This window comes from Crocuta crocuta, unplaced genomic scaffold, assembly GCF_008692635.1.
Source record: "Crocuta crocuta isolate KB4526 unplaced genomic scaffold, BGI_CrCroc_1.0 scaffold53, whole genome shotgun sequence".
Classification (NCBI taxonomy): Eukaryota; Metazoa; Chordata; class Mammalia; order Carnivora; family Hyaenidae; genus Crocuta; species Crocuta crocuta.
Window position 1 is genome coordinate 838001 of NW_027529432.1, and position 16078 is coordinate 854078.

Genomic DNA, 16078 nt, shown 5'->3' on the forward strand with positions numbered 1-16078 from the left:
TCAAGAGGGCTTGGCGCAGACATCAGGAAGCAGAGGCTGAGCGGGCCTGGGACCTGCTGATCTCCGGCCCTGTCTTCCATATGGACTCCGAGAATCTCACTCTTGGTTTCATTCTGCCCTGCTCAGCGCCCATCACTCACTAACCAGGCATTGAACCAAACTCTGAAGTCTGAGAGGTGGCCGTGATGTACAGTCACACAGGGACCCCTCGCACGCAGAAGCAGAAGAGAAATACTGTCCCCGGGCAGCACCCCTGACCCGAGGGAGGGCTACCTCCCAACTCCCACCTGAGTATCTCATCAGCTTTGCTGGGGTCAAGAACAGCCCCCCGCATCAGCACACGCTTAGTTCCTCTTCTTCATGTAACCTGAGGACTGTGGGTCGGTAAAGAATCTTCTGGGCTCTGCTGAGTTTGGCTCATCGAGGTTAGGCCTTCCACCACCCGGGTTTCATTCTGGTACCTCAGCTGAAGGGGCGGCCTCTAGCTGGGACGGGTCTTCCTCTTGACAAAGGGCACAGGAGCTAAAGAAGCTAAGCCTAACCGTGCGCTTTCCTATAAAACTGCTCAGATGTGGGAAATGACATGTGTGCTCCTTTACTCCCATTGGCCAAAACGGATCACATGACCCAGCCCAACATCAAGGAGGAATGTGGACTGCCAGGGAGCAGAGTGGGGAACGAAGGGATCCAATCCACCCCAGGGACACTCTTTCCACGGCTGTTTCTTTTGGGGGCGCCTGGGTGGCTCAGTCAGTTGAGCATCCGACTTTGGCTCAGGTTATGATCTTATAGTTCATGAGTTCAAGCCCCGTGTAAGGCTCTGTGCTGACAGCTCAGAGCCTGGAGCCTGCTTTGGATTCTGTGTCTCCCTCTGTCTCTGTCCCTCCCCTGCTCACACTCTGTCTCTGTCTCTGGGTCTCTCTCAAAAATAGATAAACATTAAAAAAAAAATGTTAATGAATAAACAGTAAAAATAATTTCAAAAAAAAGATACAGGATTAAATTAAAATTCCTTAAATGATCCAGTTTTGCTTTCTACATACCATTGTGGAGAACCAGGCTCCCTGGAAAAATAATGAAATCCAGGGTAGGGACAGGGAAAGCAGAAGCCATGCCTGGATTATATTAGGGCCAGAAAGCAAATGTTATAGGTTGAATATTCTGTTTCTCCCCCAAAATTCATGTGTTGAAGTCCTGACCTCTAACACTTCACGATGTATTTGGAGATGGGGTTTTCAGGGGGTTATTAACTTAAAAAGAGGACCTATTAGTTAAAGGCGCTTTAATTAAATTAAAAAGGGTCCTAACCCTACTGGTGTCTTATAAGAAAGAGAGATTAGGACATAGACACGCACAGAAGGGAGACCCTATGAAGACCCTGGGGGAGAAAGCAGCCATCTAGGAGCCAAGGGGAGAGGCTTCAGAAGAAGCCAACCCTGTGGACACCTTGATCTTGAACTTCTAGCTACCAGAATCATGAGAAGATAAAATTCTCTTATTTAAGGCATTTGCTACAGTGACCTTGGCAAACTCTGTCTTCAAAATACATGAAGAATCCAAGCACTTCTTGCTGCTCTGTTGCCCAGAAGCCTATAAGCTGCTCTCGCTGCTTCTACCCTGGACTCCGCCGGCCTTTCTCAACACAGGATTCAGAGGAGGTCTCTAAAAACTACCATGCAGCGCTGCAACCCTCCAGCGGATCACACCCATTCAGAATAAAACAATCAACGCCCTTAGGAAGGCAGCGCCGCTCCCACAAAACAGGGCTCAAGGTACCTCTTGACTGTCCTCTCCTGTGACCTGCTCCCTGGCTCCAGACACCCACGCAGACATATGCAGCCACAGGGCCTTTGCAATAGCTGCTCCACTGTGTGGGACACTCTGTGTGTAAAGGGCTCGCTTCCTGCCTCCTTGAGTTCTTACTCAAGAGTCACCTGCTCGGGGAGGCTGTCCTCGCCCACACTACCTAAGATTGCACCTCCCCCTCATCCCCAGCCGCCTTCTCTTCTTCATTTTGCTCAGCATTTGGCCATCGAACGTAATACCTCCCTTGCTACATGTTTGTCTGTCTCTCCAATGAGAAAGTACGAGCCCCAACGGCATAGATTTGTATCAGCTGACTTTTTTTTTAATGTTTTTTTTATTTATTTCTAGGAGAGAGAGAGAGAGATAGCGAGAGTAGGGGAGGGTCAGAGAGAGAGGGAGTCACAGACTGAAACAGGCTCCAGGCTCTGAGCTGGCAGTCAGCACAGAGCCCGACGCGGGACTCGAACCCACGAACCACAAGATCATGACCTAAGCGAAAGTCGGATGCTTAACCGACTAAGCCACCCAGGCGCCCCAATCAGCTGACTCTTTATCGTGGATGGACCCCTGTGTGCCTACCGTAGTGCCTGGCACGTAGTTGGAGCTCAGTGGGTTCCTGCTGAATAAAGGTAGGAGGCGAGGTTGCACCGTGTGCTGGGTATTGCACGTGTTAGTCATCTCAGAGTTAGACGCTGAGAGAATCCTTTACACTTGCTCCCCAAAGCAGAAGCTCCCAACTTCAACAGCCAGCACCGCCTGGCTCCCTCTGGCCCCAGGGCCTTGCCCTCCCCGCTCCGAGGGTTCTCAAGGGAGGTGCCGTTCTGATCTCTTACTGGCTGGAATGAGAAAAGATCCTAGAAATATCTGTGCAGCAAACATGCAGCATAAATCCCAGACCTCGCTGAACATTTGTCAGACCGCGTCAGTGTCAGGAACTGCTCAGGTCCTGATCAAACCTGACGGCAGAGGCCTTGAGGGAGAAGGGCAAGAAGGATCTGGCGGGCGGCAAGTCCCAGATGGGTGAGCAGGGAGGAGCCGCTGCGGGGAGAGGCACGGATCTGGGCTGCAGAATCTCCCTAACAACTTTGAACCTGAAGACGGGCCTCAGAAACTGAAGCCCAGTGACAGAGGTGGCTCCAGCTGGGCCAGCAATGACCAGAGTCCCCATCCCTCTTGAGGCTCCAGGTCCACTGACTCACAGCCTCTAGCCTGACTGAGATGACACCCTCCCTCTTAAAGAGGAGGTAACTGAGACCAGGAGACAGTGGCCACTGTCCAAAGTGACACTACTTAAAAGAGGTAAGACCTTGCTTGCGACTTACTTTTTTCTTCTTCTTTTTTCATTTTGAACGTGACCTCAATGAAGGGAGGTGAATGGTCAGGACTTGTCAGGGAGGAAGGATTTCCCCTGCCCTTTCGAGAGCCTTTGAGCTGGACCAGAAATTAAATGGAGATGAGACAGATTAACAGGAGAAAAATTGAATTTAATTTCGCACCCACAGGGAATCCACAGAGACATGGAAATTCCAAAGACGGTCAGGCGCCATGAGGTATATACATATATATGCCTTCCTGGGACTTTCACAAAGAAATGCGATTCATGGGAAGATGAAAAAAAAAACGTCTGGTCAACAAGTATTTATTGGGAAGAGACGGTGAGACACAGAGGACTTTGATCACACAGACTTTGCTAGGTTCCTTCCTGTCTACCATGTCCGGTTCATAGTAAAATGTAGGTATGCGTGGTGGTAGCTCTCTTCCTGGAGCAAGCCTCCCATCTAAATTCTTTGAGGCATTTGTGGGAGAGGTCAAGAGCTTTTCCTGAATCTGCTGCCAAATCTGATTGCCTTTAACTGAAAAGGAACCTTAACTCCAAGGACCTTGGACCGTCAGAAGGTCTGGTCAACAGAACCAGAGGGCAGGGGACGATGTTGACAGAGGCGGTGCCCTTCCCAGACCCCTGACCCATAAGCCTCTGCTGGCATCAGCAAACCTGCTGCATTCTCTGTGGGTCACTGAGTCATTTGCCCCCACTTTTCCCGCCAGATCCTATAGGGAACCAGTCTGATTGTGAATAGTCTCCAGCCTCTGTGTGGCCTTATAATGAAGCTGTTGTTACAGTGGATGGGAAGGAGGTGAGTGAGGGCTTCTTCTGTGTCGCCTCGCCAATGGTCATCTCCGCCTCGCCAATGGCCACCCCCAGCACACACACTGCCCCTGGCCTTCCCCCAGGTTCACAGGGCTCTGTGGTTCACTGGGTAGCAAGAGCCCCGCCTCAGATCTAAGGAAGTCCACGACTGGTTTACGAGTAGAAACGTGACCCAGTTCTGGGGAGTGAAGGGGTAAGAGCGAGACTGTCAGGGGATTATGGGAAGGCTTTGACTCCCAGGAGAAAAAAAGAAACCAGTGATGATGAGAACCCTCTTCCTTTGCTGCTTTTGGACACTGCCAGGTGAAAATGTGCCCCTTGGGGCTGCCGCAGCCATGGCGGACCAAGGTGGAAGGCCTCCAGGTAGCTTTGAAGCTACAGCAAGGCTAACTCCATCTTGAATTCATTTTGCCTCAAACCCTTCTCTCTCCCTTGTTACTCCGCATGACACCTGTTTGGGCACTGTCCTGTAAGCCTGAAGAGAAACTAGCCGCCCTTTGACTTTTTTTCATTTTATTTAACAAACAAAATTTTCTTAATGTTTATTTATTTTTGAGAGAGACAGAGTGTGAGCAGGGGAAGGGCAGAGGGAGAGGGAGACACAGAATCCGAGGCAGGCTCCAGCCTCTGAGGTGTCAGCACAGAGCCCAACGCGGGGCTCGAACTCCCCAACCGGGAGATCACGACCTGAGCCGAAGTCGGAAGCTTCACCCACTGAGCCACCAGGGCACCCCTGACCTTTAGATTTTAATGGAGACAAAACACATTGCACAAAATAAACTCATCGGCACATTCTTGCCTGTCACTCCCTAAACCCATGAGAAGCTTTTAGTAATCAATTCTGTTTGAAGTTTCTTAGGGAACTTGAACCTGGCCCACATTAATTGAAGACCTCTGATTGATTGCTCAAGCCCCGGTGTTTGGTTTCTTCAAGCTGGTTTCTTTCTTCACTTCTCTCCTGTAAGACCCCTACCTGCACTGAGCCGGGAGGGTGGTTTATTGGGACATCCGTCTGCCATGTTTGTGGTTAGCTGAGTTTCTCTTGAATAAAATCCCTTTCCTTGTTCCGGCACTCTGTCCCTCTCAACGTAGTGGCCTGTCATGCAGCGAGCAGATGACACCCGAGTTCAAACACAAGCCACAGTGTTTCCGTGTTTTGAGGTATGATACCTGGCCTTTCCCTAAAGAGGAAATGTTTAGTCTCTTTTTATTTTTTTTATTTTTTTAAATATTTTTTTAATTATTTATTTCTAGGAGAGAGAGACCGCGTGAGCAGGGGAGGGTCAGAGAGAGAGGGAGACACAGNTTTGGTATAAAAGCCGGTCGACAAGCAGCAAAGCACCACCAGACCCAACCATGGCTCAGGTAAGCTCCTGGGAACTTTCTATGTGTGGCTCTGCAATAGGAGGGACCCCCTCCTATAAAGGTCTCAGTCTGGCCTTGGGCACAGTTAACCCCAGACCTCAGAAAAGCTCTAGAAGGCGTTTAAGGAAAACTATGTGTTGTTTAAAAGTCTCTTGCCCTGCAGGACTGAGGGCTTGGGGCTGAGTGAGGCTCCTGTCTGGCCCCTGGGCGTCCATAGAAGGAGCCGTGGGTGGGTGAGGGCTTTGCAGCCAGGTGTGCAGGCGGAGGGGGACCCGGGACTTGGGGAGTGATTGGGTCCCCACCCTGGCAGCGTCCGAGCTCAGTACCGGCTCAGGTCTATCCTTCCTTCTCTCTCGGGCATTTGTCCTGAGTTTCAGCTGACTCTGGGTCTCCCGTCCTGTGAGCCCTGATGCCCAGATTCACACAAGTCCCAGGCAGGGGTGGGCGGGGCTGGGTGATGTGCAGCTGAAGGTGAACAAGTCGAGCTCGGGAAATGAGGCAGTTCGCAGAAGGAGAGACGTGCATTCCACAGGACAGTCCACGCCGCACCACCTGACCCTTATCGTCGCCAACGCAAAATCCTGGCTCCATCGCCTGGGCAACGATCTCCTTATTCAGGGCGGGCCCCAGTTCACGCTTTATCTGCCACCAGCTATTATGGACAGTTTCTGGGCCCTACCTTATTTAGATATTTAATCTCAGAGTGAAAATTCCCCTTTTGATTCCTACATAGTGGCCATCCCTGGGCCTGCCCTGCCCCGGCTGGGAGAGGGGAGTGGCTGGGAGGGGGTCTGGCCACACTGGTCCTCCAGCCCCTCTTCCACGTAGATTTCCTCGGCCCCCATGCCGAGCCAGGCCCTTCGCGGGATCTTGGAGGTGAAAGAGAGAGGGGCAGCATAGAGGATGCTGCCCTGGCAGAGCTCAAAGTCCAGGGGGACGTGCAGACACACCTGGGAAATCCCAGCAAGACATGATCTGTGCAGAGGGAGGTGGACGTCCTGGGGACTCAGAGAGTGGCAGCTGAACCAAGCTGGGGCCGAGAGGGGTGTCTGGTGTGGGGGGAGAAGAGGAAGATAGGGGTGGGGGAGGGGACTGGAGGCAGAGGCCGCCAGATGTGCAGGGAAGCAGAGACAGGGGCCAGCTCTGTGGCAAGAGGGAGGGCAAGCTATTCGGTCATCCTGAGGGGCGGGGAGCAGAGGGCAAACAGGGTTGAAGAGGGGCTGGTGGGGAAGGCCTGGGAGCTGCTGCCCAAAGGGTGTGCTCTGTGCCCTGAGGCCACATGTGCCCTTTGGGAAGGTCTCACTGGGTCTTGGGGAGACTGGGTGTGGGGTAAGCAGGGGGTGATCAAGAGGCTGTGAGGGTCACAGAGGCAGGGACAGGGCTGCCCTGAGCTAATTCAGGGGGTGGGAGTTGGACGAGGAGGTGAATTCAGGAGAAACTTCTAGAATTTGCATTGACTGGACCTTGGGACTGGACACAGGTGCTGGGGGCGTGGCGTGGGGGTGGAGGGAAGGGGTGTGAGAGGGGTTGGGGGACTTAGGATGGCCCTCTTTTGAGGTTGGGAAACCTGGGATGAAGGGTTAGAGTGCCGATGTCATTCCGGATATCAGGAGCATAGAAGGAAGGGACTAGACGTCGGGGAGCAGGGACAGAGGCAGTCTAGAGGCTTTCGGATCAGGGCCACTGGCTGGCTTGGTCAGAAGAGCACGCGACTCGATCTCGGGGTCATAAGTTCGAGCCCGAAGTTGTGTGTAGAGATTACTTAAAATAAATAAATTAAATTAAAAAAAAAAGAAAGGAGGCTGTGAGGATCTCAGAGGCAGGGGGACAGGGCTGCCCTGAACCAAGTCAGAGGGTGGGAGATGGACGGGGAAGTGAATTCAGGAGAAGCTCCCAGGGTCAGCACTGATGTTGGATATTGGCAAGAAAGAGAAAGAGAGTGAAAGAAAATTGACCCCGGGTCTCTGATCGTATGACCTGGAATGAGAGATAGAGGCTTGTCATTTGCTAAGATCAAGGCACAGAAAGGGAGACAAACTGAAAAATTCTCAACTCAGAAGTTGGGGCACCTGGGATGGGGGTGGGGGTGGGGGGAGTGTGGGATGTTAAGGGGCAGGAAAAGAGGCCCGGAAGGGGAGGAAGGCGGGGCCAAATCAGGGGGAGAAGAGGCAGCTTGGTGCTCCCAGCTGAGTGTTCTTGGGCAAGGCCCTCTCTCTCTCAGATTCCTCAGTTTCCCACCTGAGCAATGGGCTGATGCTTCCCTCCTTGGGGGCCACCGTGAGGGTTGCAGTCAGTGCCTGCTGTGCGCATATGCCGTAGCCCCCGCGGTGATGGAAGCTGGGTGGCCCCACAATAGCCTCCTAGAAGGCTCCGGTCCCTTAGGATGCTGTCAGTTCGGGTCTCCCGGGTTGTCGTCCTTAAGGGTAGGTGCCCTGAGACTGAGGGGACAGAGTCTGAGGAGCAGATGCCTGGTGTGGCCATGGATTATCAGAGCCACGGTGATGCGACAAGGACTTGAGGGCAGAGAAGCTCATGACTCCCCTCCCTGACATTGCTAGGGAGGGTGTGGACCTCCCAGCCTCTGTGAAGGGGTTTTGTTTGGTTTTCTGTTTGTTTGTTTTAATGGTATTTTAATATTTCTTTTATTTTATTTATTTTGAGAGAGAGAGAGAGAGAGAGTGCGCTCAGACACAAACAGGGAAGGGACAGAGAGAGAGGGAGACAATCCCAAGCAGGCTTCGTGCTCAGCACGGAACCTGACATGGGGCTCGATCCCACGACCCTGGGGTCATGACTTGAGCTGAAATCAAGAGTCAACACTCAGCCCACTGAGCCACCTCAGTAAAGGAGCTTTACATGCAGGTTGTCACATCCACACTCTCAGGAGCACGTGCACAATGCCCCTGCACCTGTGCGTTCGTGTCCTCGGTGTGGGCATGAGCATACCCAACACTAATCTACAAACCCAACATATATAACCCCCACAGAGACGCCATATACACAGAACATACCACACACGTGCATGACGTGCACGCACACGCGTGTGCTCACACACCCCCATACACTGCGTGCACACTCGTAAAAAATTATACACACACACTGAATAAATCTCCACTCTCCCAGTCCACAAAGTCCTTTTTTCCTAGCTTCCAGCCCCCCGTTGTGGGGACCCTCTAAACGAGACAGGCTAAGGACCCCATACAGGCTAGGACTTCTTTCCCATTCCAGACTCTGACCAGGTGACGAGCATCAACAAGGGGCTGGGGGGTCCCCAGGCCAAGCTACAGCATCCCAGCTGGGCTCTCTACTGTTGCCCAGAAAGCTGCCTGCCCCATCTTGGCTTTTTCTGTTGCAGCCTTATGGAAAACCTAAGCCTGGAGACCTGATTGAGATTCCCCACGGTATCTATTCACACTGGGCAATCTATGTGGGAGATGGTTATGTAGTCCATCTGACTGATCCAGGTAAGGACTGTTCGATATAATTTTCAAAATATTTGTTAACATAATGAGAACACTAGGGGAGCCAGAGTGGCTCGGTCGGTTAAGCGTACAACTTCAGCCCAGGTCAGGATCTCACGTTTTGTGGGTTTGAGCCCTGCGTCGGGCCCTGTGCTGACCGCTCAGAGCCTGGAGCCTGCTTCGGATTCTGTGTCACCCTCTCTCTGCCCCTCCCCCACTCACACTCTGTCTCTCTTACAAAAATAAATTATTTTTAAGAATTCAGGGGAAAAAAACCACAATGAGAGCAACCGGAGAAAAGAGCTGAGCAAAGGGAAACTGAGTTCTTTCTTCCTCAGCAGCACTTGAATATCCCCATCCTGTTTGAGTAATCAAGGGGGGTCCCATGGGTCTGGGAACAGAGAAGGCAAGCAGAATGCATGTTCCAAGGACTGGGAGGGGGTGAGGAACCTCTGATTGCGGGGGTCCAGCTCATGGGTCAGCGGTGGTCATATCCTCTGGATGACCTCGCCCAACACCAATATTAGTTGTAAAATGGAACTCATTACCTTGAAAGTTAAAAAGGAGAGTATTAAGTAATATCTGAAAAGTCACACAGTGTGATACTAAAATGAACTTGATCTTTTTCAGAAATCTGCAAGTGCACAAAGATAAATAAAATAAGTGTTTGACTATCGTTCATGATGGCAAAGTTTTGAACCACCTAAATGCTCAATAATAGGGGCTTGGTCAGATAGAGGCTATATATTCATGTAATGGGATATGATGACATTGGCATAAGTGGTCATGACATTCACTGTCTTGAAAAAATATCCACAGCTGGTTAAGTAAAAGATAACAAAACCTGTGACCCTCCAATCACATTTGTGAAAAGACACACACCGAAACCTCAGTGGTGTACTTCCCTGACTTCCCTGGGCCTTCTTCCTCGCCCCGCCCCTTCTCTCTCCCTGCCTTGCCTTCCCCAGTGGCTCCCCATGACGTGTCTCCCATTCCAGATAACCTCAGCAGGGCCAGCTCCTCCGCCATCCTCCCTATTCGGGGCAGCAAGGCCGTGGTGCGACAGGACCGCCTGCGGGACCTGGTGGGGAGATGCTCCTATAGGATCAACAACTACTTAGACCACAAGTACAAACCACTGCCCGTGGAGAAGATCATCCGTTCTGCAAAGGAGAAGATTGGTGAGACGATGGAGTACAATCCTGTGGACAAGAACTGTGAGCATTTTGTCACCAAGCTGAGATACGGTGTGTCCTGCAGCAAGCAGGTAAGACGATCCCTCTCCCCCTGGAGGTCTGCTTAGTGGGTGGGGGTGACCAAGCTGGGTGGCCAGAGGAGAGAATCACCTTGACCCACTGGCTGGGAGTCGGGCCATGTGAGCTCAAACCTTGGATCAGTTTCTGGTCCACTGAGGGTCTTTGGACAGGTCACTGTCTCTGGTCCTCAGTTTCCCCATGTATAGGAGGAGTTAGATGGATGACCTCTGGAGGCTTGCCAGTCTGACCTTGTAGGATCCTTTGTCTCTAAAGGTGGATCTTGACGCCCCCCACAGGTTGTCAGGAAGAGTCTGGGCCAACCCAGCACCACAGCCGATCTCCTAAAAAGAGCACCCAGGCAGGAAATAGGCTCAAGGTCACGGGCCTATGGAATAGCTCAAGGATTTGTCTGTGTAAGATCTGGGGCACAGCATCCACCCCCACCTCTTCAGTCTTCCGCATTTGTTGTCCCAAAACACAGAGCGGATAAGTGGCAGAGACGGTATTTGAACCCTGGCTGTCTTCTAGAGTCTATGCTCCCTACCACCGTACAACAGCCCAAAGCCTCCTCTCTCCCCACCCCGAGTCAGGAACAAATGTCCTCACCCAGCAAGCTCACACGAAGGGATCCCATCCGCCCATCCCACCAGGTGTCAGGACAAGCCCCAACACGCCCACCACGAAGAAGTGTTCACAACCGCCCGTCTCCCGGGGCCCCTGTGACTCAGCCCACATCTTCCCGGGTTGGCCAGCTCAGAGGGCAGGAGGGTGAGGGGCCTCCAGGCCCTTGGAAGAGAGGGAGAACTGGCCTGCACTTGCCGTAGGTGCTGAATATGGCTTATTCACTTTCAGGCAGAAAATGTCATGCTAGGAGGAATATCCCTGGCATTCGGGATTCTAGGTGCTATTGGTTTAGCGCTCATGATGCCGCGACCCCAAAGACGTTGACAGCCAGAAGGAATCTCAAATCCTGCAGCTGCAAAGCCTGGTGAAGACTCCCCACGGCTCCTCTCTCTACTGGACCCTCAACCTCTGGCAACCTGTCGTTCTGTCTCTCTTTCCCTCTCTCTCTCTCTGGCTGAAGGATGAGCTAATTGTGCCAAGACCAACGAATCAGTAAATGTATCTTCAGGAAGGACTTCCACTATATTTTTGCAGATCTCTGAACCAGAAAGGAAGGAAGGAACATTAATTCGACACCTGTTGGGTTCTCCCAGCAATTTCTAGCTGAGTGGCCTTGAGCAAAGCCCTGGACTCCCAGAGCCTCAGTGCCTCCTTCTCTGGGATGGGGGTAAGGATTACATAAAGTGATGTGGAGAAGACGACTCCTGATACCTGGTAACCAGCAGGTAGTCAACGGGGTGTCTACATCATTCCGTGTAGACTCGCCGTTGCTGTCATGAGACGGCATTCATTTTACTGTCGGGGTGCGAAGGGTGCCCCAACAACTCAGTTATATCCCAGTGTAGCCACGCCATCTGGTGCATAAACGCTTCCCAACATCTTCCCAAGTACCTCCTTCATTCAGCCCTCCTTTTAGTTTTCTTCCAACTCCAATGCCTACTCGTCACCCACCCGCGACTACCAGATGGATGTATATTAACTTTCCATGCTGACATTGCCATGGCTCCAGCTGCCCCTGGGTTGAATGATGAAAATTAGCCACCTCGATTTTTAGAGCGCTGAAACTACTCTGAACGAGACCATAATGCTGGGTACACATCACTACACATTTATCCAGACCCATAGAATGGGCAATGCCAAGAGTGAACCCAAAGGTAAAGTGTGGACTTTGAGGGATTGCAATGTGTCAATGCTGTTCGTTAACTGTAACAAAAATAGACTCTCTGGGGAGGGATGTTGGTGGTGGGAGAGCCTATGCATGGGGAGAGCAAGGGGTGTTTGGGAAATCTCTGTACCTTTTTCTCAATCCTGCTGTGAATCTAAGAAGGCTCTAAAAAAATAAAATCTTAAAAAAAAAAAATTAGCCGGGGCGCCTGGGTGGCTCAGTCGGTTGAGCATCTGACTTCGGCTTAGGTCATGATCTCGCGGTTTNTTAGCCAACTCTGAACACCCCTCCATTCCTTCCCGGCAAGCCCTCAGTGTGGTCTCAGAAGCACTGAGTCTTGCGTTCTCTTGTTTCCTCGGCCAGCCAGTAACCCTACTGAATGGGCCTCTCCAGGGTGGTCACCGCAGCCTCTACCCCTCTGGCTTGAGGATTAAGGGATTAAGGATGTCACCCTCCCCTGGGCTGTGCCCTTCAAGCACGTGAAAGCTGGTGGGTTCCTTAATTCCCCAGCACAACCAAGACCAGGCTGGAGCTAATCACAAGACACCGCCCCCCTCCCCCGCCCCGTAAACTCAGGGCTGTCAGAAGGTTGAAGGTTCACGAACGGAGAGTAGCTCGCAGTTGCTACTACCAAAGGGGGCTCTGCTCAGACTGCCAGGCTGGACTATCTGCCTCCATGTGACGGTTCCAGAAGGGTCCATGCCTGCCACACTCTGGTCAGAGGGCCCCGCTGCCCTGTACAGAGTCTGGGCCCAAATGGAAGGCAGAGAGAGAGGCAGAGGCTTCCTTACTTCTTGGTGTCTAAGACTCACCTCCCTGAACTTCACTTCCTGTCAGGATCAATTGCTGCAGTATTTGGACAGTGGAAGTATCCAGGCCCTTCCAGGGTGTGCTTGGCCTACAAGACCAAGTCATATCCCCGTTAGTGGTCTCAGGTGTCCATGTATCTGCCCTTTACGGTGATCGTCACCGTGGGGATTGGACACTGATCCATGTGGTTCCTTTACTAATATCCTTCCCTCTCTTTGAGCTGCAGGGACCCCCCCCCCAAGGGGTAGGGCTGTCTGAGCTTGCTACAGTGGGACCCCAGCACTCATCACAATGTCTGGGGTACTGCGGGTGCTCAGTAACAAGCTGTTTACTTCATAAGTTCATGGCCACATAGGAAAATACAATTATTATTCTCTGCAATTGTGAGAAAACCTTTGATAGGAAAAAAAGGTGCAGCCCTCAATGTAAGGTGTGATGCCCACATGAAGTGTGTCATTGTTAAATTTTAAAATATACTGGGCCAGGGGCTCCTCGGTGGCTCAGTCAGTTGAGGGTGTGACTCTTGATTTTGGCTCAGGTCATAATCTTGGGGTCATGAGACAGAGCCCTGCATCCACGCTGAGCGTGGAGCCTGCTTGGGATTCTCTCTCTCTCTGTCTCTCTCTTTTCTTTCCTCTCCCTCTGCCCCTTTCCCCCGCTGGCATGCTCTTTCTATCTCTCAAAAAAATTTTAAAAATTAAAAAAGATAATAATAAAATAAAACATACTGGGCCAGGCTCCTACCGCCTAGATGGACTTCCAAGAACCAGATTCCACTAAAATGTAAAATATACACATAATTAATAAAAGCATACTTTATTTTCATAGGAAAAGCTGACAAAATGGTTGCACTATCTCTGGACAGTCCTTCTTCTGAGCAGAACTGTTTTCAAGGACCACAACCTGCTTTAGAGAGTGTGCATATATTCACCGACTGTTTCAGCCCAAGAAAAATTTAATGAAACTGATGCATGAGTGCGGGAGAGATAAGCATCCTGGAGCCCGCACGGCATGCCTCAGATTCTCCTTTAACGTCATTCTGTCACTTCTGCAAGACAGCATCTCCGTCGTCACTCCCACAGCTGTAGAACGGCTGGCAGGACACACGAAAGTCCCCAGGGCTTCCCCTCCTGCTTCACGGATGTCTGGGCGTTTTCCTCTGCGTGCATCTGCCAGAATCACCAGAACTTTCTAACGGTGGTTGGGATCTGGGATGACAGAGACTTATAGGAGGACAAGGGAGCTCTCAAGTCGCCAGCCGGTTGGATGTACACGAGAGCCATCCTCCAGGGGAATGACCCTGTGCTGCTGGGGGTGAGGGGACAGGTGCTCGGGGGAGCTACTTGCTGGGGTGACGGCAGTGCCAAGAGCACTGAGTGACCCTTGGCTGTGCCTCTGCTGTGGAGAAAGACCATTGTCCCATCTCATGGCTGGGAGCGCTGTCTCCCATCATCTCTCTGCAGGTTTGGGGGAGTCCCCCCAACCCCAGTCTGTTTCTGTCTGCCTATCCTGGTACCTGGAATTTGCCACCGTGAATTCAGGTTGTTGTTGTTTTTAATTTTTTTATTTCTGAAAGAGAGAGAGACAGCATGAGCAGGGGAGGGTCAGAGAGAGAGGGAGACACAGAATCTGAAACAGACTCCAGGCTCTGAGCGAGCTGTCAGCACAGAGCCTGACGTGGGGCTTGAACCCACAAACTGTGAGATCATGACCCGAGCCGAAGTCGGCTGCCCAACCGACTGAGCCACCCAGGTGCCCCCCGTGAATTCAGTTTTTAGCCTTTGCCTTCCCAGACAACATTCACATTCAATCTCTTTTGAAGCCATTGGTATCTTAGTAAAAAAGTAGTTCTGTGGCATCTTTCAGCTCTCCGGAAGGACCTGGAAGAATCAGGACTTAAGGTAAGTCTTGGTGTAAGAGTGTATGTGAGGGTGTGTAGCCTGGAGCCTGGGTTGTTGTAGGGGGGGTGGGGGATGTTCTTTAAAAGAAACAGACAGGGTGGGGAGGCAGTAGGGAGTCGGGAAAGAGGGATGCTGAAGAGGGAGGGGGAGACTTGAAGACAAGCTTCCCAGTTTCCCAGGGAAGGCCTCATGCTACAGGGCAGGAGCTTCTGGAAGGCAAGGGAATCAGAAGGCTCTGTGGCGGCCCTCCGGGAGACTCTGGTCGGGAGAGGAGCCAGGAGGCCAGAGTTGTGAAGATCCCAACGGGCCTTTCCTCTCGGCCAGACCCCCAGGGCAAATGTTGGCCCTCAGACTGCAATCTTTACACCTTCTCTGTTTGCTTCCTCTCTGGGCAGCTCTAGAGGGCCTCCTTCCTTACGACCTTTCCAGAAAAGGGCGGTGCTCAGCCCCTATGCACATTCTCCAGCCGCCTGGAAAGCAAAAGAGATAGAGGCTAGTTTCCCCTCCCCACCCCGCCCTGCAAGAAGTCTCCAGGAGTTTTTAATGAGGAAACTGCAGCCCAGGGCCACTAGGCTGGCATCCTGGCTGAAAGAGTGGGCTGTGTGAACTGTCTTCACTTCTGATGACCAGTTATTTGCCAAACTAGTGCACTGAGCACTGGAACTGGCCAGAATACTTCGCCCCGCCCCGCCCGTGGCAGGAGCGCAGCGTGAAAGCCTGGCACAGCCCGGAGCCTGGTTTCTGGTTGCCTGATGCTGGCTACGCAGGCAGCAGACCCCGCCTTCAGTGAGCCTTCCATGCAAAATGTGGGCACAGCACCTGACAGACACAGGGTGGCGTGTTCATTCTGCTTCCGGAGCAGCCTGGATGAAGGGCTCTGGGCCTCCTCAGTGAACGCGTGTTTAATAAATACTTAGGTGTGTGATGTGTCTGAGGTTTGCTTTCGTCATAACCCAGGGGTGAGGCCTGGGGAAGTGGCTAACAAGAAGGCGGTCAAACGTTCCCATGGTTACCATTATTTACCAATGGAAACCCAAAGAACCGTGCAAGAGAGCGACAGCTCAGCTGATCTGCCAGCGTGGGGGACAGGCTCTGGCTCACAGAACTGGTTCTGCGCCCACAGGAGGCCCCTCACCACCCTCCCTCTTCACGTGATATACCCTCTGCCCAGACAGGGGGTCTGGCCAGGTGGGGCTAGAGGGACAGACCCTTTCGCTTCTCTCTCAGTGCTCCTGATGCTGAAATGGACATCTGAGACGTGAAAAAAATCACAATAGTAAGTAAGGGGCACCTGGGTAGCTCAGCCGGTTAAGTGGAGGACTCTCGATTCAGCTCAGGTCATGATCTCACGGTTTGTGGGTTCAAGCCCGGCATTGGGCTCTGCTCTGACAGTGCGGAGCATACTTGGGATTTTCTCTCTCCCTCTCTCTCTCTGCCCTCCCCCACTCTCTAAATAAATAAATATTTAAATGAATGAATGAATGAATGAGGTGGAATCAAATATTTTATTTTTCAAATAGTACTGAAAGGCTGGGTATCAG

At 51.9% G+C, this 16078-nt stretch overlaps 1 protein-coding gene and 1 long non-coding RNA gene across 5 annotated transcripts; one reads left to right on the forward strand and one right to left on the reverse strand.

The window, feature by feature from the left end:
* The first annotated feature begins 5285 nt into the window (after positions 1 to 5285).
* Positions 5286 to 11941, forward strand: PLAAT4 (phospholipase A and acyltransferase 4). Of its 2 annotated transcripts, XM_077759608.1 has the most exons (5): positions 5286 to 5320; positions 8676 to 8784; positions 9780 to 10048; positions 10334 to 10450; positions 10890 to 11941. In XM_077759608.1, exons 1-5 carry the CDS (start codon positions 5312 to 5314, stop codon positions 10983 to 10985), a joined length of 600 nt encoding a protein of 199 aa, XP_077615734.1. In that variant the 5' UTR covers positions 5286 to 5311; the 3' UTR covers positions 10986 to 11941. The 2 variants fall into 2 exon arrangements, with proteins under 2 accessions (XP_077615734.1, XP_077615736.1); XM_077759610.1 differs by lacking the exon at positions 10334 to 10450.
* A 1495-nt stretch (positions 11942 to 13436) lies between these two features.
* Positions 13437 to 15473, reverse strand: LOC144227855 (uncharacterized). 3 transcript variants are annotated; one of them, XR_013334055.1, is made up of 5 exons: positions 15357 to 15473; positions 14905 to 15007; positions 14441 to 14516; positions 14153 to 14205; positions 13437 to 13805 (listed from the first exon to the last, which is right to left on the reverse strand). It is a non-coding gene; the product is annotated as an uncharacterized LOC144227855 (long non-coding RNA). The 3 variants fall into 3 exon arrangements; XR_013334054.1 differs by having other exon boundaries at positions 13437 to 13844; XR_013334056.1 differs by having other exon boundaries at positions 13437 to 13859.
* Between the last annotated feature and the right edge of the window lie 605 nt (positions 15474 to 16078).